This window comes from Pristiophorus japonicus, chromosome 10 (assembly GCF_044704955.1).
Source record: "Pristiophorus japonicus isolate sPriJap1 chromosome 10, sPriJap1.hap1, whole genome shotgun sequence".
Classification (NCBI taxonomy): Eukaryota; Metazoa; Chordata; class Chondrichthyes; family Pristiophoridae; genus Pristiophorus; species Pristiophorus japonicus.
Genome location: NC_091986.1, coordinates 140,584,885 through 140,610,036, shown reverse-complemented (window position 1 = coordinate 140,610,036; position 25,152 = coordinate 140,584,885). Strand labels below are relative to the sequence as shown.

At 46.8% G+C, this 25,152-nt stretch overlaps 1 protein-coding gene across 1 annotated transcript in view; it reads left to right on the top strand.

Moving 5' to 3' along the window:
* Positions 1 to 25,152, top strand: part of edar (ectodysplasin A receptor) — a 96,285-nt gene that overhangs the window by 38,222 nt on the left and 32,911 nt on the right. Inside the window, exon 4 of the mRNA XM_070891308.1 lies at positions 23,962 to 24,047. Within this exon, the coding sequence (XP_070747409.1) occupies positions 23,962 to 24,047 (86 nt within the window). The remainder of the gene's footprint in view (positions 1 to 23,961; positions 24,048 to 25,152) is intronic.

Sequence of the window (25,152 nt, the reverse complement as noted above, 5' to 3'; positions counted from 1 at the left end):
TTTAAGTTCAGGACTCTAGTCTCTGAATTAACTGTGTCACTCTCCATCTTAATGAAGAATTCTACCATATTATGGTCACTCTTCCCCAAGGGGCCTTGCACAACAAGATTGCTAATTAGTCCTTTCTCATTACACAACACCCAGTCTAGGATGGCCAGCTCTCTAGTTGGTTCCTCGTCATATTGGTCTAGAAAACCATCTCTTATACATGCCAGGAAATCCTCCTCCACCGTACTGCTACCAGTTTGTTTAGCCCAATCTATATGTAGATTTAGGTCACCCATGATAACTGCTGTACCTTTATTGCACGCATCCCTAATTTCCTGTTTAGTGCCATCCCCAACCTCACTATGACTGTTTGGTGGTCTGTACACAACTCCCAGCAGCGTTTCTGCCCTTTGGTGTTCTGCAGCTCTACCCATACAGATTCCACATCATCCAAGCTAATGTCCTTCCTTACTATTGCGTTAATCTCCTCTTTGACCAACAACACTACCCCACCTCCTTTTCCTTTCAGTCTCTCTTTCCTGAATATTGAATATCCTTGGATGTTGAGATCCCAGCCTTGGTCACCCTGGAGCCATGTCTCCTTAATCCCAATTACATCATATCCGTTATTTGCGCAGTTAATTCTTCCACCTTATTACGAATGGTCCTCACATTGAGACACAGAGCCTTCAGGCTTGTTTTTTTTAACACTCTTTGACCTTGTAAGGAGATACTGGATGAGATAAGAATTGAAAAGGAGGAGGTATTAGAAAGGCTGGCTGTACTCATCATAGGCAGTCCCTCGAAATTGAGGAAGATTTGCTTCCATTCTAAAAGTGAGTTCTCAGGTGACTGTAAATCCAATACGGGAATTACAGTCTCCGGGACAGGTGGGACAGAGTGGTTCAAGGAAGGAGTAGGTGGGGAGTCTGGTTTGCCACATGCTTCTTCCACTGTCTGCGCTTGTTTTCTGCATGCTCTCGGTGATGATACTCGAATTGCTCAGTGCCCTCCCGGATGCTCCTCCTCCACTTAGGGTGGCCTTTGGCCAGGGATTCCCAGGCGTCAGTGGGGAAGTTCCACTTTATCAAGGAGGTTTTGAGGGTGTCCTTGAAATGTTTCCTCTGCCCACCTGGGGCTCGCTTGCCACGTAGGAGTTCTGAATAGAGTGCTTGCTTTGGGAGTCTCGTGTCAGTGCTTTGATGCTGGGGATGTTGGCCTGGTCGAGAACACTGACCTTGGTGCTTCTACGCTCCCGGTGGACTTGCAGGATTTTGCGGAGGCAGCGTTGAAGGTATTTCTCCAATGCTTTGAGGTGTCTACTGTATATGGTCCACGTCGCTGAGTCATATAGGAGGGCGGGTAGCCCTGTAGACCATAAGCTTGGTGCCAGATTTGAGGTACTGGTCTTCAAACATTCTCTTCCTCAGGCAACCGAAGGCTGCGCTGGCGCACTGGAGGTGGTGTTGGACCTTGTCGTTGATGTCTGCCCTTGCTGATAGTAGGCTCCCGAGGTATGGAAAATGGTCCACGCTGTCCAGGGCCGCACTATGGATCTTGATGACTGGGGGGGCAGTGCTGTGTGGCGGGGTCAGTTTGGTGGAGGACCTTTGTCTTACGGATTTTAGTGTAAAGCCCACACTTTCGTATGCCTCGGTGAAGATGTTGACAATGGCTTGGAGTTCAGCCTCTGAATGTGCACAGACGGATGCATCGTCCGCGTACTGTAGATCGATGACAGAGGATGGAATGACCTTGGATCTAGCCTGGAGGCAACGAAGGTTGAACAGGTTCCCATTGGTTCCATAGTTTAATTCCATTCCAGCGGGGAGCTTATTGAGCATGAGATGGAGCATTGCAGCGAGGATGATCGAGAAGTACTTCAAGTAGATAAGTCACCAAGACAGGATGGGATGCATCCTAGGATACTGAGGGTGTTATATATGCAGACTATAAATATACTCTCTGTGTAGTCACTGTATAATTGCATAAGATGGAGACATGTTACCTGATGTACTGTCAATAAGGTTTACACGTGTATATACTATGCTGGCACCACTAGAGGGTGCAACTGGTGGAGACCAGGGTTTCCTGCCCCTGTGGTAGAGGCTGTCCACCAGAGGACACTGCGGTGGGAGACCTGAAGGTCACCTGCATAGGTGTGCAGGGCCCAGTATAAAAGGCTGCTCACCAAGCTTGTGCCTCACTCTGGAGTTACGAATAAGTACCAAGGTCATTGCAGTTTGAGTACAACACATTGCCTCGTGGAGTCACTCATAAATGCATTACAGACATAACAACTGGCGACGAGAATATGGATTTTCATGCGATTATGGCTACCTTTGGCACACTAAGAAACTTTGCAGAGGGTGATGATTGGGATGCCTTCATGGAAAGGCTCGAGCAATATTTCATGGCAAACGACCTGGCAGGGGAGATGGACACATTGGCGGAGAAGCGCAAGGCTATACTGCTGACCAGTTGTGGACCCGAGGTCTACCGCCTCATCAGGGACTTCCTGGCATCCGCGAAGGCCAAGGATAAGACATACGATGAGCTGACTGAACTAATTCGCGACAACTAAAACCAAAGGAAAGCATCCTCATGGCCAGGCACAGATTCTACACTCACTGCAGACCTGAGGGCCAGGAGATTGCAAAATATGCTGCCGACCTCAGGAGACTTGCGGCACCTTATGATTTCGGCACGCACCTCCACGAAGGATTGCGAGACATCTTCGTTATGGGAATTGACCACGAGGGCCTCCTTCACAAGGTATTATCTGCCAACACCACAGTCAGCCTGCAGAAGGCCATCAGCATCAGTCAGGCATTCATGATCTCGATCTGCAGCACCAAGCAAATTATTCATCCTGTGGACTCAAACCCAGCAAGTACTGTACACAGAATGGTGCCTTTCACAGGCAAGACTGTAGAATGTGGCTCTGCCCAGGGCAGAGAGCACAGACCTCAGGGTTCCAGAACTCAGAGTCTGCCGAGGGGTGCTAATCGAGTAGCACCATGCTGGCATTGTGGAGGAAACCACAGGGCTCACCAGTGTCGGTTTGCTGAGTACATATGCAAAGCCTATAACATGAAGGGCCACCTCCAGTGTATGTGTAAAAGAAATACGACTCACCGTCTAACAGAGGAGTCAGTAGATGACTTTGAATCCAGCGGGGAGTATGATGATTTGACCAGAGAGGCAGCTCAGCCCCAAGAAGAAGTGTATGGAGTGTACACCTGCACCACCGATTGTCCTCCAGTGAGGATGGAAGTCGAGATAAACGGCTTTCCAGTCTTCATGGAAGTGGACACGGGAGCGAGCCAGTCAGTGATGAGCCAGGATGCCTTTGAGAAGCAATGGAATGAAAAACGACCCGAGCTGGTTCCAGTACAGGAAAAGTTGCGCACCTACACCAGGGAGCTGATCCCAGTTCTTGGTAGTGCAGATGTAAGTGTAATCCATAATGACATGTGCAGAAGTTACCTCTGTGAATTGTTGCATGCTACTTGGAAGAAGGTGGATGGGGAAGATCCAGTGGAAATGGGAGACCTCTTCACTCCAGCATTTGAAGTCCCCCATGCTCAGAGGCAGAGCAAAACTTCACCTTCGCTTGGGCCAGGCACCAGAGAACAGACCAGCGCAGCACCTGAGGCACAGACCATCTATCATGACTGCGTGGCAATGATTGGACCGGAACGACCTAAAAGTACCTTCTTGGTTCCAGTGGCAGGACTTCTGGGGAGGAAGATCGAATTCACAGGTACTCTTCCAGTTTTTGTGGCAGAATCGCGGGAGTGAAGGATCAAGGCAGTCGATCTCGAGGACAGAGGCAAGTTGGCGTGCCTGATGCAGCGAGGTGCAGCGTGGCTGAAAAAAAAGATGGCTGTGGCCATATCATGAGGTGTAATGCTGAGGGACCAACACATGGTGTCTAACAAAGGATTTGATTGGGGTAAAGTCAACAGGGTTCTCTTAAAGGAGACCTGCAACCAACTGAATGTAAAGAGACATTGAATGTAACGAACCGATTAAGATGGTGAACAAAATGTTGTTGCGAGATGTCAGTACTATTCCGAATGTAAAGAACAAAATGTTGTTGCGAGATGTCGGTACCAGTACTAATGTAAAGAACAAAATGTTGTTGCGAGATGTCGGTAATAGAGTGTCTCCAAAAGTAGCAAGCGAGTGAATTCGGGAGGGTAAAGGCACTGATCCTGATGCCCTGCCCCAGGTGACCCCACAAGTTATAGGCCAGTGACCTCAGGAGGGTGAAGGCACTGATCCTGATACCCTGCCCCAGGTCTATCCCACACTGCAGGCAACCGATGGCACTATTCGCCACGGACCTGGAAATGAAAACGGCGCCAATACGCGGGTGGAGACGACGCAGCCCCCAGACCCAGTCGCTACCTCGGCCATGTCCGAGAGCGAAAGGTTAAAACTAACAAGTTCCTCAAATGGGACCTGGAACAGCCAGGTTCCCAACACCGTTAGAAAGCAGGCAGAAGATTCTGAAGCCATCATAGGAGGACAGGGAGGCCACACACATCTGTGGCTCTGCCCACCACTAGGCAATGGCAAAGGCCCGGAGTTCTGGCTAGGTGAGCGAACCAAGCCCACCCCGCTAGCAGGGGGCACAGCGTCGCTGTCAGATTGCACTGGAACCTGCGCCCTCGCATACCTGTACTGCTACCTCAGTACTTACCATGACTGAACCATGAATGCAATCTACCCAATCATGGTGCACGACCGGAAAACATAAAGAATGTAAGTCACTGAACCAAGGTGTCACAATATAAACTTTAACTTCCTTTCTTTGTACTTGCACTGTGTCTGATCCTGTGTGTTAATGTAACGGGCCTGCTACATTACATTGATCTCGCTGTGGGTGGGGGCGGGGGGAGGGAAATGGATGTATGTAGCCATGGATCACACCCAGAACCCACTGGAACCTCCACTGCATCATCAAACCATCTAAACTGGTAACCACTACCCAAATTTGTGGCAAATGGACTTGGGGGTTAACAGGGAGAGAGCCAAGCCAAAGCACAATCTGGGGAGAGCTAAGCCAGAGCACATAGTGCAAAGGTAATCGGCACAAAGGACTTGGAGAAGAGTGATGTTATATATGCAGACTATAGCTATACTCTCTGTGTAGTCACTGTATAGTTGCATAAGATGGAGACATGTTACCTGATGTACTATCAATAAGGTTTACATTGTGTATATACTATGCTGGCACCACTAGAGGGTGCAGCTGGTGGAGACCGGGGTTTCCTGCCCTATGGCAGAGGCTGTCTTCCAGAGGGCACTGCGGTGGGAGACCTGAGGATCACCTGCATAGGTGTGCAGGGCCCAGTATAAAAGACTGCTCACCATGCCTGTGCCTCACTCTGGAGTTACGAATAAAGGACCAAGGTCACTACAGTTTGAGTACAACATATTGCCTCCTGAAGTCACTCATAAGTGCATTTCAGACATAACAGAGGGAAATAAAGGTGGAAATTGCAGAGGTATTGGCTCAGATATGGGGCTGGTGTCAGAGGACTGGATAATTGCAAATGTTACAGCCTTGTTCAAAAATGGGTGTAAGGATAAATCCAGCAACTACAGGGCAGTCAGTTTAACCTCAGCATTGGGGAAGCTTTTAGAAACAATAATCAGAGACAAAACTGTCACTTGGACAAGTATGGATTAATTAAGGAAAGCCAGAATGGATTTGTTAAAGGCAAATTGGATTTAACTAACTTATTTGAGTTTTTTGATGAGGTAACAGAGAGGGTTGATGAGGGCAATGCAGTCGATATGGTGTACATGGACTTCCAAAAGGCATTTGATAAAGTGCCACATAATAGGCTTGCCAGCAAAGTTGAAGCCCATAGAATAAAAGGGACAGTGGCAGCATGGATACAAAATTGGCTAAGTGGCAGGAAACAGAAAGTCATGAACAGTTGTTTTTCAGACTGGGGGAAGGTATACAGTGGTGTTCCCCAGGGGTCGGTTCTAGGACCACTGTTTTTCTTGATCTATATTAAGGATTTGGACTTGGGTGTACAGGTCACTATTTCAAAATTTGAAGATGACACAAAACATGGAATTATAGTGAACAGTGAGGAGGATAGTGATAGACTTCAAGAAGACATAGACAGGCTGGTGGAATGGGCGGACATGTGTCAGATGAAATTTAATGCAGAAAAGTGCAAAGTGATATATTTTGGTAGGAAGAACAAGGAGAGGCAATATAAACTAAAGGGTACAATTCTAAAGGGTGTGCATGAACAGAGAGACCTGGGGGTATATGTGCACACATCGTTGATGGCGGCATGGCAGGTTGAGAAAGCAGTTTAAGAGCCGTCACAGGCTTGATGGGTCGAATAATCTCCTTCTGTGCTGTAACCATTCTATGATTCTATGATTCTGGGTAATTAGCAAACAGACCAGAGCCGACATGTGGAAACTTTTTTTTACACAACAGGTTATTGTGATCTGGAATGCACTGCCTGAAAGGGTGGTGGAAGCAGATTCAATAGTAATATTCATAAAGAATTGGATAAATACTTGAAGGGAAGAAAATAACATGGCAATTGGAGAAAAGCAGGGGAGTAGGATCAATTAGATAGCTCTACTAAAAAGCCAGCACAGGCACAATGGGTCGAATGGCCTCCTTCTGTTCTGTATAATTCTATGATTGTATGAACATATTAGCTGAATAATACCCAATTGCAAAATCTATGACTATGTCAAAGCAATTATTTATATATGCACAATTTACAATGCAGATTTTAGAACCTTTATAACTATGTATATGCCAAGAAACATAAATCCTATTTCCAAGCTAAGTTAAGTCCACACATGAAATAATTTCTTTGGGATATTAAATCATTCTATAATTTTGAGTCAAGAGTAACATTTATTGTATCTTTAGTAGGAATATTTTGACACTGTTGATGTAGTTGAGATTTATAGCTTTCTAAAAAAGGTTAAATTTTCCTTTCAATTGCTCTAACTTTAATTTCTCCTGCTGTCTGTTTCCCAGGCGTCAGTCGAATTGTAACTTTTACTGTTGTCTTCTTCAGCTATGCTTGATCAGAACTTCTTCAGTTAACTTTCTCTCTGTTCTCCTTTTATGACTATTTCTCTGCTGCATCCTTGTGTCCCTGTGACATGGGCCAGAATTTTCTGGTGGGAGTTGGTTGGGGCGGGGGCTCTGAGACAGCCGGGAGATCGGGTTCCCCGCTGGCTCCGCCGACTTTAATGGCAGGGTCTGATTTGCATGTGAGGCCTTGGATTCCCACCCACAGCCAGCCAGATTGAGAAGCTGGCTGACTGAGGGTGGGTAGGCCTTCAACTGGACAGAGGAGGGAGGGAGGATTCGTGTGAGAGCCGGGCCGTAAAAGGGTCAGAGAGTGGGGAAAGAGGACCGGAGATTGGGGCCGGGCATAGGATTGGGGTGGCGGGGGGGGAGAGAGGACCGGAGATCGGGGGTCGGGCATAGGATCGGGGGGGCGGGGGGAGAGGGGATTGGGGATCGAGGGCCGGGCATAGGATTGGTGGGGTGGGGGGGGAGAGAGGATCGGGGATCGAGGGCCGGGCATAGGATCAGGGGGGCGGGGTGAGAGGGGATCGGGGGTCAGGCATAGGATCGGGGGGGAGAGAGGACCGAGGATCGGTGCGCGGGCATAGGATCGGGGGGGGAGAGAGGACTGGGGATCGGGGGTCGGGCATAGGATCGGGGGGGAGAGAGGACTGGGGGTCAGGCATAGGATCGGGGGGAAGAGAGGACTGGGGATCGGGGGTCGGGCATAGGATCGGGGGAGAGAGAGGACTGGGGATCGGGGGTCGGGCATAGGATCGGGGGGGAGAGAGGACTGGGGGTCAGGCATAGGATCGGGGGGGGAGAGAGGACTGGGGATCGGGGGTCGGGCATAGGATCGGGGGGGAGAGAGGACTGGGGATCGGGGGTTGGGCATAGGATCGGGGGGGAGAGAGGACTGGGGATCGGGGGTCGGGCATAGGATTGGGGGGAGGGGGAGAGAGGACTGGGGATCGATGGCCGGGCATAAGCTCGGGGGGGAAGAGAGAACCGGGGGTCGGTGCGCAGGCATAGGATCGGGGGGGGGGGAGAGAGGACCGGGGATCGAGGGCGGGGCATAAGATCGGTGGGGAGAGAGAGGACCGGGGTTCGGGCATAGGATCAGGGGTGGGGGGATGGGGGGAAGAGAGGACCGGAGATCGGGGACCGCGCAGAAGACCGGAGGAAGAGGCGGGGAGAGAGGACCGGGGATTGGAGGCCGGGGAAAGGATTGGGGGATAGGGGGGTTTGGGGTTTGGTCAGTGATCGGGGATCGGGCCGTGTCGTTAAAAAGATCGAGGTGAGGATGGGGGGGTCGGGCAGAGACATGGGGGTAGGGGGCGAGAGAGGATCAGGGAGGGGAGGCGGGTGGGGCGGGGTTGGGTGTCGGGCAGACAATTGGGGAGGGGGGTGGGGGAAGGGGATTCGGGCTGGATGATCAGCGTGGGTGAAGAGAAGATTGAGACCGGCCATTGGAGGATCGTGGCCAGCCTCAGCATCATCATTGCATGTGACAGCCCAGGGGAGTGCTCAGAGGCCTCGTGAGGGGGTCTCTGATGGCAGATGGTGGGTTAGATAAGGACCCTGAATCCAGGAGTTAGGTATAAAGCCACTCCCCTCCTCGATACAGCAATCCCCGTCTTGCTTTAACTGCCGGGTTTCACGAATTGTGTGAAACCCATCCACATGCAGTTTAAAAACAAAATGGAGGTTAAAAATTAGGCTTCCCCTGGGAGGAGATTGGTCACCCGCCCCCCCATTCTGCCTCTGTTAAAACCAGAAGTGGGTGGTTGAAGGCGGGATCAGGTCGGGCATCCCATTTTTAACAATTTATCTGCCCCCACGCTCCAAACCCACCTGTTCTTTTAGGTTAAAACTTCCCCTTTTGATTTCTCTTCTATTCTATATTTCCCTATCCCTCCCAGATATGGGGGAAGATTTTAATTTCAGGAGCACTCGAGCCAGCTGCCCACCTGAAATCCTTGCTGAGGAGCACGGGCTGTATCAGTTTACGACCAGCTAGTGGCCACTGCTGTTCCAGTACTCACAGGCAGCTCACTAGTCCGGATGGAGTGGGAATTCCAGCAGCTATATTGCAGAACTGAGCCGGAAGTAGTGTAGGGAGAGGATTGCAGACAGGCCAAGCAGCAGCGTGTAAGATTTTTTTGTGGGCCAGAAGGAGCAAATATTGTACTGGGCTTTTTCTGAGTGGTCTGCAGGGGTTCCTTTAAGAACCATTGGGCAGTGCATTCAATGCCTAATGCTAATGGGTGGAACATCTGCAGGCATGCTTCACCCATTCGTACTTCAAAATTGCGTTGTGATCCTATGTATACCATTAGCATGTTACATGTAGGTTCTCACCTGTAACTGGCATGTGTGATGTTTGCCCATGGAAAAGCATCAATAAAAATGCCAGCAGGAGAATTAGGAGTGGGAACAGGACAATATATGTTACGTCATAATTTTTGGATAACTATTGCCCCGTTCCTGCCAGGCTAATGTCTTCAAGATCGGGACTGTGGTCTTTTACCTCATGTAGTCTCTTGTCACCTCAAACATGGTTTTTCCTCCTGCTGTATCTTCCTGTCCACAGCCCCCCCCCCCCCCCCCCCGCCCCAATCAGTTATGATTTTTTTTCCTATTATTGCTCAGTCTGTTTCTCTCTCTTCTACGTTATCTATTCTGCCTCATTCTCTACTGCTGCTAATTGGTTTCTCTGCTTCATTTTTCGAATGCTATTTTTGGATATCTCTGCCTGGATCTTCCATCATTTATCTCTTTCTCTTTCCGCACTTCCTCGAGTTACCGTCCAACCAATGTGTCTAGCCTTTTCATGTTTCAGCATTGTACCCAACGTTCTCCTGAATTATCTTTGAATATCAATGCTTGTCGATATTCTGCTGTTCCAGGAGTAAAAATATATGAATATTTGAGCTGGATTTGTTTCTACATTACTGTGTATTATTTGGATAATATACTGTAATAAGCCTACATTCAGTAGTCCTTTTCCAGTGAATGTTCAGTCTTCTGAGTTGTGTCTTGGCTCTTTCACAAAAGTGATTAGGACAGTAATCACGAGCTGCACTGGAATTTGGACGGTTTATAAATTACCGTGTGGAGCAGAAAGCTAACACTACCACCATTGGCTTTCCACACATTTGTGGTCTGGCATCCGCCCTAATACCACTAACCACAAGGGACTTCTATGTTTCTCATTTCAGTTATATATACTGATCCTCATACATTGGAGAGTTGGGAAAAAAAGAAAACATTTCACCCAAGAGGCCCTGACTTTGAATCAATTGACGTTCACGTTTGGTAATTGTCATTGAGCATGTTTTGGTCAAGCTTGTTCAAGCACTGATACAATAATTTGTCTTGGAAAATGAAATTAGCCAGACAAGAACAATGAATATTGCCTCCAGTACAAGATTGCAATAGATCTGGTGATTTAAAGCTTTTGGTTCCTGGAAATCATAGTCTCATATCATCATCATTCACCGAGGCATACGAAAGCATGGGCCTTACACTAAACATCAGTAAGACAAAGGTCCTCCACCAACCTGACCCCACCACACAGCGCTGCCACCCCCCCCCCCGCACCCCCCCGGTCAACAAAATCCACGCACGGCCTTGGACAACGTGGACCACTTTCCATACCTCGGGAGCTTACTATCAGCAAGGGCAGACATTGATGATGAGGTTCAACACCGCCTCCAGCGCAGCCTTCGGTTGCCTGAGGAAGAGAGTGTCTGAAGATCAGGCCCTCAAATCTGGCACCAAGCTTATGGTCTACAGGGCTGTAGTGATACCTGCCCTCCTGTATGGCTCAGAGACGTGGACCATATACAGTAGACACCTCAAGTCGCTGGAGAAATACAACCAACGATGTCTCCGCAAGATCCTGAAAATCCCCTGGGAGGATAGACACACCAACGTCAATGTTCTCGATCAGGCCAACATTCCCAGCATCGAAGCACTGACCACGTTCAACCAGCTCCATTGGGCGGGCCACATTGTCTGCATGCCCGACACAAGACTCCCAAAGCAAGCACTCTACTCGGAACTCCTACACGGCAAGCGAGCCCCAGGTGGGCAGAGGAAACATTTCAAGGACACCCTCAAAGCCTCCTTGATAAAGTGCAACATCCCCACTGACACCTGGGAATCCCTGGCGAAAGACCATCCTAAGTAGAGGAAGAGCATCCGGGAGGGCGCTGAGCACCTCGAGTCTCGTCGCCAAGAGCATGCAGAAAGCAAGTGCAGGCAGCGGAAGGAGCGTGCGGCAAACCAGACTCCCCACCCACCCTTTCCTTCAACGACTGTCTGTTCCACCTGTGACAGAGACTGTAATTTCCATATTGGACTGTTCAGTCACCTGAGAACTCACTTTTAGAGTGGAAGCAAGTCTTCCTCGATTTCAAGGGACTGCCTATGATGATGATGGATCTCATATATCATCTCCATGTGTAGATAATGAGTGGTTAGTGCTACAAAAACTAAATTGCTGCAGATTAGATCAGGCAAAAGGATCTTAATCCAAATCATTTCCACCTCAGCATTATTTTCCTCACTATACTAGAACTATCTATTGATTGAATCTAAATGGATATATTTTGGTCATTATTGAGAAAAGGTCATTGCTCAAAGGATTGATTTATTTTCTTTTCATTGAAAGCAGCTCATGTTCACAAACAACATTTATGACAAATAAATATCATTTATATTTTACAAATTTTGATGTCATATAATGGATTCCATAAATATTCTGGTGCATACTTAATTAAAAAAGAATACTTATAATAAAGTGGCCCACACACAAACTCTCCTTGTGGCTCTTTGATTAAAAAAGGAAATCATACATGGCAGCACAGAGATCTTTTTATCTTTAATCTAGCTCTGCTTATGACAGTTCAGGCTGTTAGCTTGCTTTGCAATGTGCTCAGAGCCAGTTGCTGACAATTAATATCCCTAAAATCATCTGGTCACTCACATGTTGATACACATGAATGCTTTTGGGATACTTCAAATTTGTTGCTCAGTAATGATTTCCATTTAACAGCATAGCCTTTTTTCTGATCCCACTGTAATGCATTACACAAATAAGATTATAGTAGAACTTTAAATTTTATACAAATGGGACGAGAAGGATATTTGAAATTTTGAAGGGGCTGGAACTTAAGTACCAAAGCGATATTATATACCATGAATTGTTTTAATTTAAAACTTGCTGAATATTTTCCCTCTCCTACAGTAATTTTTTTCATCCCCCACTCTTCCTCTTTTTGAAGGCTTGATTCCTTTTCGCTGTATGATTTCTTGGGCTATTTTCCATTATTTGGCATAGACCGTTAGCTCTGGTAGACTATTTGATGACAAGGACCTTCACTGTCAAGCATGAATCTGCATTCACCAAACACCTACACACTGTAAGGATCACTAGTTAGTGATCAAGAGCAGGAATTCTCATTGATTTTTCGCTTCCCTAATCCAACAATTACTTGCATTAGGTGTTCCAGAGTTGTTTACAGATTGGATAAATGAAAGTATGCAGAGTACAGTAACAACAACAACTTGCATTTATATAGCACTTTTAATGGAGTAAAATATCCCAGGAGCGTAATCAGACAAAAATTGACACTGAGCCAAAGGTGAAGACATTAGGACGGGTGATCAAAAGATTGGTCGAAGAGGTAGGTTTTAAGAAGTGTCTTAAAGGAGGAAAGGGAAGTGGAGAGGCAGAGGGCTTTAGGGAGGGAATTCCAGGCCTCAGGACCTAGACAGCTGAAGACACAGCTGCCAATGGTGGAGCAAAGGAAGTCTGGGATAGTTAAAACGGATGAGGCAGGACAACAAACTATGATAACAGTTACAGAAGGTATTGCTTATGACTTTGATAAGAACAATTTCTGTATTGTGGTCATACAGAAACCAGTTTGCAGGGTCACAAGCAGAGAGTAAGAGGGGAGCCGGGTGCATAGTTACTTTGATCACCTAATTCAGCAGAGATTGGGGAGCACACCTGCATGCCTCCTGGTTGGTATTGCTCAGCTACTGACTGCTTTAATTAGTTGTTGGGTATGATTCTAATTAAATGTAATGCTGTGATAACTACAGGTACAGCATCTAAAATCGGAATGTTCCGGAATCCAGACCCTGACCCGATTGATGGCAGAGTCATCCGGAATCCGAAAAATGTTCCGGAATCCGGACTTGCCGAACCTGCCAACCTCGGGGTCCCGCCGCTGCCCGACCTCAGGCCTCGCCTCACCGCCCCGCGCCTCGTCGCGCTCACCGCCACTGCCCTTACCTCGGGGCCTCCTCGCCAGCCTGCCCGAACACCTCCTCCATGACGGGGCCCGCCCAAATAGCTCCTCCTTGGTGGAGCCCGCCCAAACACCTTCTTGGCGGCGGGGCCCGCTCGAACAGCTCCTCCCTGGCGGGGCCCTGCCCAATCAGCTCCTCTTCATTGGGGCCCGCCCAAACAACGCCTTGGCGGTGAGGCCCCGGCCTGACGACCTCATCGACGGGGCCAGCGGCCCGAACAGATCCTCGGCGAGCAACTTTCTGACGTTTCAAAATCCAGAAATACCCAAACCCGGGCTCAGGTGTTTCCAGATTCGTGACGTCAGAAAGACGATCCAAAGTTCGGAAAAACGCAGAATCCGGAACGGCCTCAGTCCCGAGAGTTCCGGATTCTGGACGCTGTGCCTGTACAATAGAACTTATTAAATTTATAGTCTGCTCAGATAACAAACATTGGCCTCGAGATATACTTAAGCTGAATGTGGAGCCAGGAAGTGCCAGAGTGAGCCCCTCCAGTTCTACTTTCAAACCACGGACCACGAGTCACGCTCTCTGCTCCCCGATCGCCGCATCCACCTTCCCCAATCTCATGACCTCGAATCCCCGATCACAACCACAACCCCCACCACCCCCCCGCAATCAGAACCTTGCACCTCCCACCCCCCTACCCCGGGATTGCCATCTGCTCCTGGTCACCCCACTCCCGGTCACCTTCCCTCCACATTTAAAGGCATTGAGGGCCGCTGCTAGCAACGAAACAGCACGATATTCTAGGCCTCTTCGCCAGTGAGTTGCCTGAAGACACTCAATAGGTATCCACAGCTCGCCAGTGAGGCCTGAGGCCCAATATCAGATGAGCCTTGGATATCCTTGTTGAGGCACAGAGATCAATCCCTGTGCCCCATTTGCGCGTTCGCAGGTTTACTATCCTGCAATGTATTCGCCCAGATTTTACAACAACAACAACAACTTTTATTTATAAAGCACCTTTAATGTAGTAAGACGTCTCAAGGAGCTTCACAGCAGTGTTATGTCAAAACAAGTAAATGTGACACCGAGCCACATAAGAAGAAATTAAGGCAGATGACCAAAAGCTTGGTGAAAGAGGTAGGTTTTAAGGAGCGTCTTAAAGGAGGAAAGAGAGGTAGAGAGGCGGAAAGATTTAGGGAGGGAGTTCCAGAGCTTACGGCCCAGGCAGCTGAAGGCACGGTCACCAATGGTTGAGCAGTTATATTCAGGGATGCTCAAGAGGTCCCTGAATTTGAGGAATGCAGACATCTCGTGGGGTTGTGAGGCTGAAAGAGACGACAGAGATAGGGAAGGGCGAGGCCATGGAGGGATTTGTAAACAAGGATGAGAATTTTGAAATCGAGGTGTTGCTTAACCAGGAGCCAATGTCGGTCGGTGAGCACAAGGGTAAAGGCTGATCAGGACTTGGTGCAAGTTAGGACACAGCTGCCGAGTTTTGGATGAACTCAAGTTTACATAGTGTAGAATGTGTGAGGCCAGCAAGAATGCATTGGAGTAGTCAAGTCTGGAGGTAACAAAGACATGGATGAGGGTTGCAGCAGCAGGTCAGCTGAGGCAGGGGCAGAGACGGGCAATGTTATGGAGGTGGAAATAGACAGTTTTACTTATGCCACGGATTTATGGTCGGAAACTCATTTCAGGGACAAATATGACACCAAAGTTGTGAACAGTCTGGTTTAGCCTCAGATAGGTGCTAGGGAGAGGGATGGAGTCAGTGGCTAGGGAACGCAATTTGTGGCAGGGAGCAAAGACAATGGCTTCGGAGAAAATTTCTGCTTATCCAGTACGGTAGCGTTCACCATCATTCTGCCTCTGAAACTCACTGCATCGTCGGGATTTGGCGCATGGTGAAAATCCCGAAGTTGCGATCTGTCAATGACAGGTCTGAAACTGACTGCGCTGTGCCACCCCACACAGAACCGGAAATCAGTGAAATCTCATAAATCATTGAAACTGACAAAAATTTTGGCTCTTTCGCAGTCAGTACGCTGTTAAATTCCCCACTAAAATGTTAGATCCAAAGGGATTCAGTGTAACTTGAGTTTTAAAAGCGTATCTGGGCAGGACCGGAACCGATGTCCGAGGGGGAGTGTTTGCTAGTGCTGTTGTGGAGGGTTTAAACTAATATGGCAGGGGGATGGGAACCTATCCAGGGAGACAGAGGGAAGTAAAATGGGGGCAGAAGCAAAAGGTAGAAAGGAGATAAGGAAAAGTGGAGGGCAGAGAAATCAAAGGCAAAAATCCAAAAGGGCCACAGTACAACATCATTTTAAAAAGACAAAGAGTGTTAACAAAACAAGCCTGAATGCTCTATGTCTCAATGCGAGGAGCATTCATAATAAAGTGGGTGAATTAACTGCACAGAAAGCTGTTTACGGATATGATGTAATAGGGATTACGGAGACATGGCTCCAGGGTGACCAAGGCTGGGAACTCATCATCCAGGGGTATTCAATATTCAGGAAGGATAGACAGAAAGGAAAAGGAGGTGGGGTAGCATTGCTGGTTAAAGAGGAGATTAACACAATAGTAAGGAAGAACATTAACTTGGCTGATGTGGAATCTGTTTTGGTAGAACTGCGGAACATCAAAGGGCAGAAAATAGTAGTGGGAGTTGTGTACAGACCACCAAACAGTCGTAATGAGGTTGGGGATGGCATCAAAGAGAAATTAGGGATGCGTGCAATAAAGGTACAGCAGTTATCATGGGTGACTGTAATCTACATATAGAATGGGCTAAGCAAACAGGTAGCAATACGGTGGAGGAGGATTTCCTGGAGTGTATAAGGGATGGTTTTCTAGGCCAATATGTCGAGGAACCAAGTAGAGAGCTGGCCATCCTCGACTGGGTGTTCTGAAATGAGGTAGAATTAATTAGCAATCTTGTTGTGCGAGGCCCCTTGGGGAAGAGTGACCATAATATGGTAGAATTGTTCATTAAGATGGAGAGTGACACAGTTAATTGAGAGACAAGGGTCCTGAACTTAAGGAAAGGTAACTTCGATGGTATGAGACGTGAATTGGCTAGGATAGACTGGTGAATGATACTTAAAGGGTTGATGGTGGATAGGCAATGGCAGACATTTAAACATCACATGCATGAACTTCAAAAATCCCTGTCTGGTGTAACCTATCCAAGTCGTTCTGCAGCCTCATAGCATCCTCCTCGCAGCTCACACTGCCACCCAACTTAGTGTCATCCGCAAATTTGGAGATACTACATTTAATCCCCTCGTCTAAATCATTAATGTACAATGTAAACAGCTGGGGCCCCAGCACAGAACCTTGCGGTACACCACTAGTCACTGCCTGCCATTCTGAAAAGTCCCCATTTACTCCTACTCTTTGCTTCCTGTCTGACAACCAGTTCTCAATCCATGTCAGCACACTACCCCCAATCCCATGTGCTTTAACTTTGCACATTAATCTCTTGTGTGGGACCTTGTCGAAAGCCTTCTGAAAGTCCAAATACACCACATCAACTGGTTCCACTCTACTGGAAACATCCTCAAAAAATTCCAGAAGATTTGTCAAGCATGATTTCCCTTTCACAAATCCATGCTGACTTGGACCTATCATGTCACCTCTTTCCAAATGCGCTGCTATGACATCCTTAATAATTGATTCCATCATTTTACCCACTACCGATGTCAGGCTGACCGGTCTATAATTCCCTGTTTTCTCTCTCCCTCCTTTTTTAAAAAGTGGGGTTACATTGGCTATCCTCCACTCCATAGGAACTGATCCAGAGTCAATGGAATGTTGGAAAATGACTGTCAATGCATCCGCTATTTCCAAGGCCACCTCCTTAAGTACTCTGGGATGCAGTCCATCAGGCCCTGGGGCTTTATCGGCCTTCAATCCCATCAATTTCCCCAACACAATTTCCCGACTAATAAGGATTTCCCTCAGTTCCTCCTCCTTACTAGACCCTCTGACCCCTTTTATATCCGGAAGGTTGTTTGTGTCCTCCTTAGTGAATACCGAACCAAAGTACTTGTTCAATTGGTCCGCCATTTCTTTGTTCCCTGTTATGACTTCCCCTGATTCTGACTGCAGGGGACCTACGTTTGTCTTTACTAACCTTTTTCTCTTTACATATCTATAGAAGCTTTTGCAGTCCGTCTTAATGTTTCCTGCAAGCTTCCTCTCGGACTCTATTTTCCCTACCCTGATCAAACCCTTTGTCCTCCTCTGCTGAGTTCTAAATTTCTCCCAGTCCCTGGGTTCACTGCTATTTCTGGCCAATTTGTATGCCAATTCCTTGGCTTTAATACTATCCCTGATTTCCCTTGATAGCCACGGTTGAGCCACCTTCACTTTTTTATTTTTACGCCAGACAGGAATTTACAATTGTTGTAGTATATTTGGAATTTCAAAAGGCTTTTGACAAGGTCCCATACAAAGAGATTAGTGTGCAAAATTAAAGCACATGGTATTGGTGGTAATGTATTGACATGGATAGAGAACTGGTTGGCAGACAGGAAGCAAAGAGTAGGAATAAACGGGTGCTTTTCAGAATGGCAGGCAGTGACTAGTGGGGTGCCGCAATGTTCAGTGCTGGGACTCAAGCTATTTACAATATACATTAATGATTTAGATGAAGGAATTGAATGTAATATCTCCAAGTTTGCAGATGACACTAAGCTGGGTGGCAGAGTGAGCTGTGAGGAGGATGCGAAGAGGCTGCAGTGTGACTTGGACAGGTTAGGTGAGTGGGCAAATGCATGGCAGGTGCAGTATAATGTAGATAAATGTGAGGTTATCCACTTTGGTGGCAAAAACAGGAAGGCAGAATATTATCTGAATGGTGACAGATGAGGAAAAGGGGGGGTGCAACGAGACCTGGGTGTCATGGTACATCAGTCATTGAATGTTGGCATGCAGGTACAGCAGGCGGTGAAGAAGGCAAATGGCATGTTGGCCTTCATAGTGAGAGGATTTGAGTATAGGAGCAGGGAGGTCTTACTGCAGTTGTGCAAGGCCTTGGTGAGGCCACACCTTGAATATTGTGTGCAGTTTTGGTCTCCTAATCTGAGGAAGGACATTCTTGCTATTGAGGGAGTGCAGCGAAGGTTCACCAGGCCGATTTCCGGGATGGCAGGACTGACATACGAAGAAAGACTGGATCGACTAGGCTTATATTCACTGGAATTTAGAAAAATGAGAGGGGATCTCATAGAAATATATAAAATTCTGATGGGATTGGACAGGTTAGATGCAGGAAGAATGTTCCCGATGTTGGGGAAGTCCAGAACCAGAGATCACAGTCTAAGGATAAGGGGTAAGCCATTTAGGACCGAGATGAGGAGAAACTTCTTCTCTCAGATAATTGCGAACCTGTGGAATTCTCTACCATAGAAATTTGTTGAGGCCAGTTCGTTAGATATATTCAAAAGGGAGTTAGATATGGCCCTTACGGCTGAAGGGATCAAGAAGCATGGAGAGAAAGCAGGAATGAGGTACTGAAGTTGCATGATCAGCCATGATCATATTGAATGGTGGTGCAGGATCGAAGGGCCGAGTGGCCTACTCCTGCACCTATTTTCTATGTTTCTATGTATTGATTGCTAAGCAAATGTTAAGGGCCTGGAAAACTAATCTTAATTTTGTGCACTGTGAAACTTGTCCATTTTGATAAAAAATGTCAATTTTCTTTTCAAGTTTGTCCATCTTTATTACAGGTTTCCTTTTCACCATGTGAGAGCTTCAATCGTTCTTTTGCTCTCTCTAACTATTTTAAAAAGTTAAAATTTAAAGAGCTGACTCAATTACTTGTTTACTGTCTGAGAATTCTACCTTTTGATTGGCTGCTTCGGCAGCCTGTTGACATCATAGCAGTTTGAACAAGGGGATCCCCATTAAGTTCCATTGAATTGAATTGTAGGTCAGAAATCCCAAAGTTCTCAACACAGGGATTGCGAGCTTCAGGGCCAACAGCGAACACTTTTGCTTCACCGCTGACCGCAAATCCCGAGTCATTGTTTACCAACATAACAGGTCAGCACTCTTCTGCAATTAACCTTGTAGACATCATCCTTGGAGCATTTCCATTTCAGTTCGGATTTGTAAGATCAAAATTCAATCAGTTAATTAAAGGAGACAAAGAATTGTCTGACTTTCCATTGATGAGTGCGTCATTCAAAGTCAGTTAACATTACTGACATAAAAACAGAAAATACTGGAAATACTCGGCAGGTCAGGCAGCATCTGTGGAAAAAGAAACAGAGTTAATGTTTCCGGTCGATGACGCTTCGTCAGAACTGGAAAAAGTTAGAGATGTAGCAAATTATTAAGCAAGTGTAAGGGCAGGGATAGGGAGGGAAGGGAAGGTCCATGACAGGGTGGAAAGCAGACGAGACAAAAGGGATGATTGTGCAAGGCAAAAGGAGATGGTAATGGGGATGTTTAAGAAACAAAAATGAGTCCAGATGAAGTGAAAAAGGAAATGGCAGGATCATCAACAGCTGCCCTGGAGGAAAAAATGGACTTGTTAATTTGCAACACCTAAATCTCTGATTGGTCCCCTTGGATGGCAAGTCATCATTGCTGATTGGTCCCCTTGAAGGACAAGACACACCCAGCAGTTTGTCTGGAATGTGTAATTAGATCCTCCTTGCTGACATAGTCAGTGACTTTGCAAAGTGTAATTTGAGCCATTCTGACTGCGACTTCAGACAGAATAGAGCTCACTTGGAACAGACAGAGCTCATCCTCGTGGGTTAAGACCTTCTCCCACCCCCAAAAAAAGTTCCTGCCCCTATCTCCCAAGTTCTTGACCAATTCCCCATGCCCAAATTTCTGACTTCCCCACCCCCCGCCAAAGTTCCTGACTTACTCCCCCCCCCCCCCCCCCCCACCCCCACCACCCAAATGCCTGACTATCTTCACCGCCCCCCCCCCCCACCCCCTCCCACTACCCGGTCCAAGTTCCTGACCTTATTCCCCTGCCGAAGTTCCTCCCCCACAGATTCATGACCTTCTCCCCCTAACAAGTTCCTGACATTCCCCCCACACCCACCCCCTCCATAGATAGGGCATTGTGTGTGGGTCATGGATTGTTAACAGATTTATTGAGTATGAAGTGAATACTGACAGTGTCGTGACTTCCGGATTTTGGATCTGGAGACTGGATCACATTCTCGAAACCCCCCTTTAGACCCAGATCACTTTCTTCCACCATCCCCACTGTGCTCTCCATACTCTTTACCACCCCCCCACCCCCACCCAGTTCCTGACCACCTCTCTTCCCCCCCTCTGATTCCCCCCTCCCTCTCCCCCTCTCTCTCCCTCTGATCCCCCTTTCTCTCCCTCCGATCCCCTCTCTCTCTCTCTGATCCCCCCTCTCTCCGCCTCTCTGCCTCTCTCCCTCTGATACCCCCTCTCCCCTCTCTACCTTCGATTTCCCCCTCTCGCCCCTCATTCCTCCGATCGTCCCTCTCTTTCCTCCAATCCCCCTCTCAATCCCTAAGATCCACCCTCTTTCTCCCTTTGATCCCCTCTCTTTCCCTCTGATATCCCCTCTCTCTCCCTCTGATCTCCCCTCTCGCTCCCTTCAATCCCCCCTCTCCCTCCCTCAAATCCCCCCTCTCACTGTTCCGATGCGATCTCTCTCTTTGTCCGATCCTCTCTTCTCCCGAGCCTTCTCCCACGGAGCTGAGCAAAATGTGGCCCACGCTGCACTGTGGTGTACTGCTCATGCACAGCAGGACCTCGTGACAGAATGCATGCGCAGAAGGGGATTGGGTGTGCATGCGCAAAAAGGGGCGGGGTCGATCACGCACATGTGCAGAAGGACACAAAAATGTTCATGCTGATAATCACTTTGAAAAAAAATTAAGGGCACAGGTTATGGTCTGAAATTGTTTAACACGATGTTGAGTCCAGAAGGTTGTAAAGTGTCTAATCAAAAGCTGAGGTACTGTTCCTCAAGCTTACGTTGAACTTCATTGGAACAGTGTAAGAGGCCGAGGACGGAGAGATCAGAGTGGGAGTGAAGTGGAGAATTAAAGTGACAGGCGACTAGAAGCTTCAGGTCACGCTTACGGACAGAATGGAGGTGTTCTGCAAAGTGGTCACCCAATTTGTGTTTGGTCTCCCCAATGTAGAGGAGATCGCATTCTGAGCAGCGAATACAATATATTAAATTGAAAGAAGTACAATAAATCGCTGTTTCACCTGGAAGGAGTGTTTGGGGCCCTGGACGGTGGGAAGAGAAGTAAAAGGGCAGGTGTTGCATCTCCTGCGCTTGCACGGGAAGGTGCCGTGGGAAGGGGAGTGGGTGCTGGGGGTGATTGAAAGAAAGAAAGACTTACATTTATATAGCGCCTTTCACGACCACCGGACCAGGGATTGAGGAGTGGACCAGAGTGTCCCTTCGGAATGCTGAAAGGGGAGGGGAAGGTGTGGAATCATGGTGGAGGTGGCGGAAATGGCAGAGGATGATCCATTGTCACGTTGGGCCAGACACTGTGGAGTGATTAAGACTGAAGAGATAAGCATAGTATAATAAAATACAGGCATTGTATTAACCCCAGCACTATCAGATGATTGTAGTATTGCGAGCAGAGAATTACCCTCCTCATTGATGTTTGTTCCCTCTCCTGGCTGTTGAAATGATCAGAAGCTACTGTATGGAATGCATTTGACATGCACAAACCAGTGATGAAATTAAAGTGAAGTGTGGTCTCAGCATGCTGTCACCTCAAAGGCAAATGTCACAAAATTAGTTTCATGCAATGACAGCTCATCAAGGTGTCTGATCATCATAGGCAGTCCCTCGGGGTCAAGGATGACCACCTTGCTGAGGTTGTGCAGCATTTATTTTTAAAACAAGCTGAGAGAACTTTCCCTAGATTTCTTTGCCATATTAGTTATTGCACATTGTTTGTCAAAAGATGTCTTTTTTAAAGCTACCAAGAACATTAGTATTGAAATAGTGGAACCTATTGAATTCCTTATGTTTGAATACTGTAAAACTATTTAAAAAAGGAGGCAGACAAAAAGCAGGAAACTATAGACCAGTTAGCCTAACATCTGTGGTTTGTAAGATGTTGTAGTTCATTATTAAAGAAGCAGTAGCAGGACATTTGGAAAAGCAAAATTTGGTCAGGCAGAGTCAGCATGGATTTATGAAGGGGAAGTCATGTTTGACAAATTTGCTAGAATTCTTTGAGGATGTAACGAGCAGGGTGGATAAAGGGGAACCAGTGGATGTGGTGTATTTGGACTTCGAGAAGGCATTTGACAAGGTGCCACATAAAAAGTTACTGCACAAGATAAAAGTTCACGGGGTTGGGGGTATTATATTAGCATAGATAGAGGATTGGCTAACTAACAGAAAACAGAGAGTCGGGATAAATGATTCATTTTCGGGTTGGCAATCAGTAACCAGTGGTGTGCTTCAGGGATCAGTGCTGGGACCCCAACTATTTACAATCTATATTAACGACTTGGAGGAAGGGACCGAGTGTAACGTAGCCAAGTTTGCTGATGATACAAAGATGGGAAGAAAAGCAATGTGTGAGGAGGACACAAAAAAATCTGCAAAAGGACATAGACAGGCTAAGTGAGTGGGCAAAATTTTGGCAGATCGAGTATAATGTTGGAAAATGTGAGGTCATGCACCTTGGCAGAAAAAAATCAAAGAGCAAGTTATTATTGAAATGGAGAAAGATTGCAAAGTGCTGCGGTACAGCAGGACCTGGGGGTACTTGTGCATGAAACACAAAAGGGTAGTATGCAGGTACAGCAAGTGATCAGGAAGGCCAATGGAACCTTGACCTTTATTGCAAAGGGGATACAATATAAAAGCAGGGAAGTCTTGCTGCAGTTGTACAGAGTATTGGTGAGGCCACACCTAGAATACTGCATGCAGTTTTGGTTTTCATATTTATGAAAGGATATACTTGCTTTGGAGGCAGTTCAGAGAGGGTTCACTAGGTTGATTCTGGAGATGAGGGGGATTGACTTATGAGGAAAGGTTAAGCAGGTTGGGCCTCTACTCATTGGAATTCAGAAGAATGAGAGGTGATCTTATCAAAACATATAAGATTATGAGGGGGCTTGACAAGGTGGATGCAGAAAGGATGTTTCCACTGATAGGGGAGACTCGAACTAGAGGGCATAATCTTAGAATAAGGGGCTGCCCATTTAAAACTGAGATGAGAAGAAATTTCTTCTCAGAGGGTTGTGGATCTGTGGAATTCGCTGCCTCAGAGAGCTGTGGAAGCTGGGACATTGAATAAATTTAAGACAGAAATAGACAGTTTCTTAAATGATAAGGGAATAAGGGGTTATGAGTCCATGATCGGATCAGCCATGATCTTATTAAATGGCGGAGCAGGCTTGAGGGACCATATAGCCTACTCCTGCTCCTAGTTCTTATGTTCTTATGTTCTTATGTTTATTGGTGATTGAGGATTTTCTTACCTATTGTTGTTTAGTGCACTTGGCATGATCTTTAATTTGTCACACAGTGAACCACTGTTCTCTGTGAGGTGTTATTTTGTGCTGGGAATGCTTTGTTAACTTACATATGTGGTCTTTATTTACAGTTACTACATACTGGACAATAGATCAAGAAACACCTACACAAAGGTTTGCCATTCCTGTGCACTGGCACCTCCTAACACAAAGGAATGTGAGTCACCTCTCGAGCATATAAATATTAAAAACATTATTTCAATTTTCTTTCCTCCTTTGCTGTAATTTGTGCTAAGCCACAATTCTGCAGACTATTTGACAAACGTTCACATCACAGATTGGTCTAATCCTGTCCTACCCCAACACTGTAGCCTAGGAGAGCCAAGGTTAAATGTAGCTACTTCATTGTCACCACAGCTGAAATTAGCAAAATCCCCAGAGCGGGAATGAAACCTGGAACGTTCCTGATTTGTATGGTTCAACAGCACACCAAGGAGGTGCCATTAGCTACTGAGCCAACATAGTTTTTTTATAATTATGATTTTGTAGAATTAGCCGCTACAGTTGGCTCAGAAAAGTATTTTTTATTTCAGAACCTGGTTTTGAACTGAATAGAGAGAGGCCAGCCTATCCCTAGTATGGTACATGTGCATCTATGTTAGTGCTATTTTAATCTTTTTCCCCTTTATTCATGTTTCTCTGTGCTATGCATTATACCTGTACCAAGAGGACAGACAGATGGTCTTGCTCTCATGCCTCTGTAACTGCACAGATAGAAATGCAAAAAAGCGTATAGGCTAATCTGCCCTTCTGTTTGATGACTCATACACACATACACACACTTACAACCTACTACTCCACTGGTACTTTCATCTTAAGTATGAAGACATTTTAGATACTTTCCAGTTTGAACTAAAGGCTGCTAGTGCCAACTCTCCGTGTCAGTCAAGGAGACTCAGCCTGTCCCTCACAGATATGTTTAACCAGATCGAGGTGTTAGCGTGAATGTTTTCTCGGAAGAATCACTCAACACTCAGAGTCGGTTCCAACGCCAATGCGGCCTTTATTTTCGCTAGCAGGGAGGAAGCCTCAGGACTGGATCTAGGCACTTCTCTCCGACGAGCAAAGAAACTCATCGATATTTATATGTTTTATAATAGTTCTTTACAGTTACTCAGCCCACTTCGGCTGGACACAATCCAATCATACCGATTATAGATTACATATAGGTTTCTTTAACCCAATAGAATTCTCCTGATATCTCAGGGGCTGTATGTTCAGTTTTTGTCAGCTCAGGCTGATTAATGACCTCGTTATGTGAG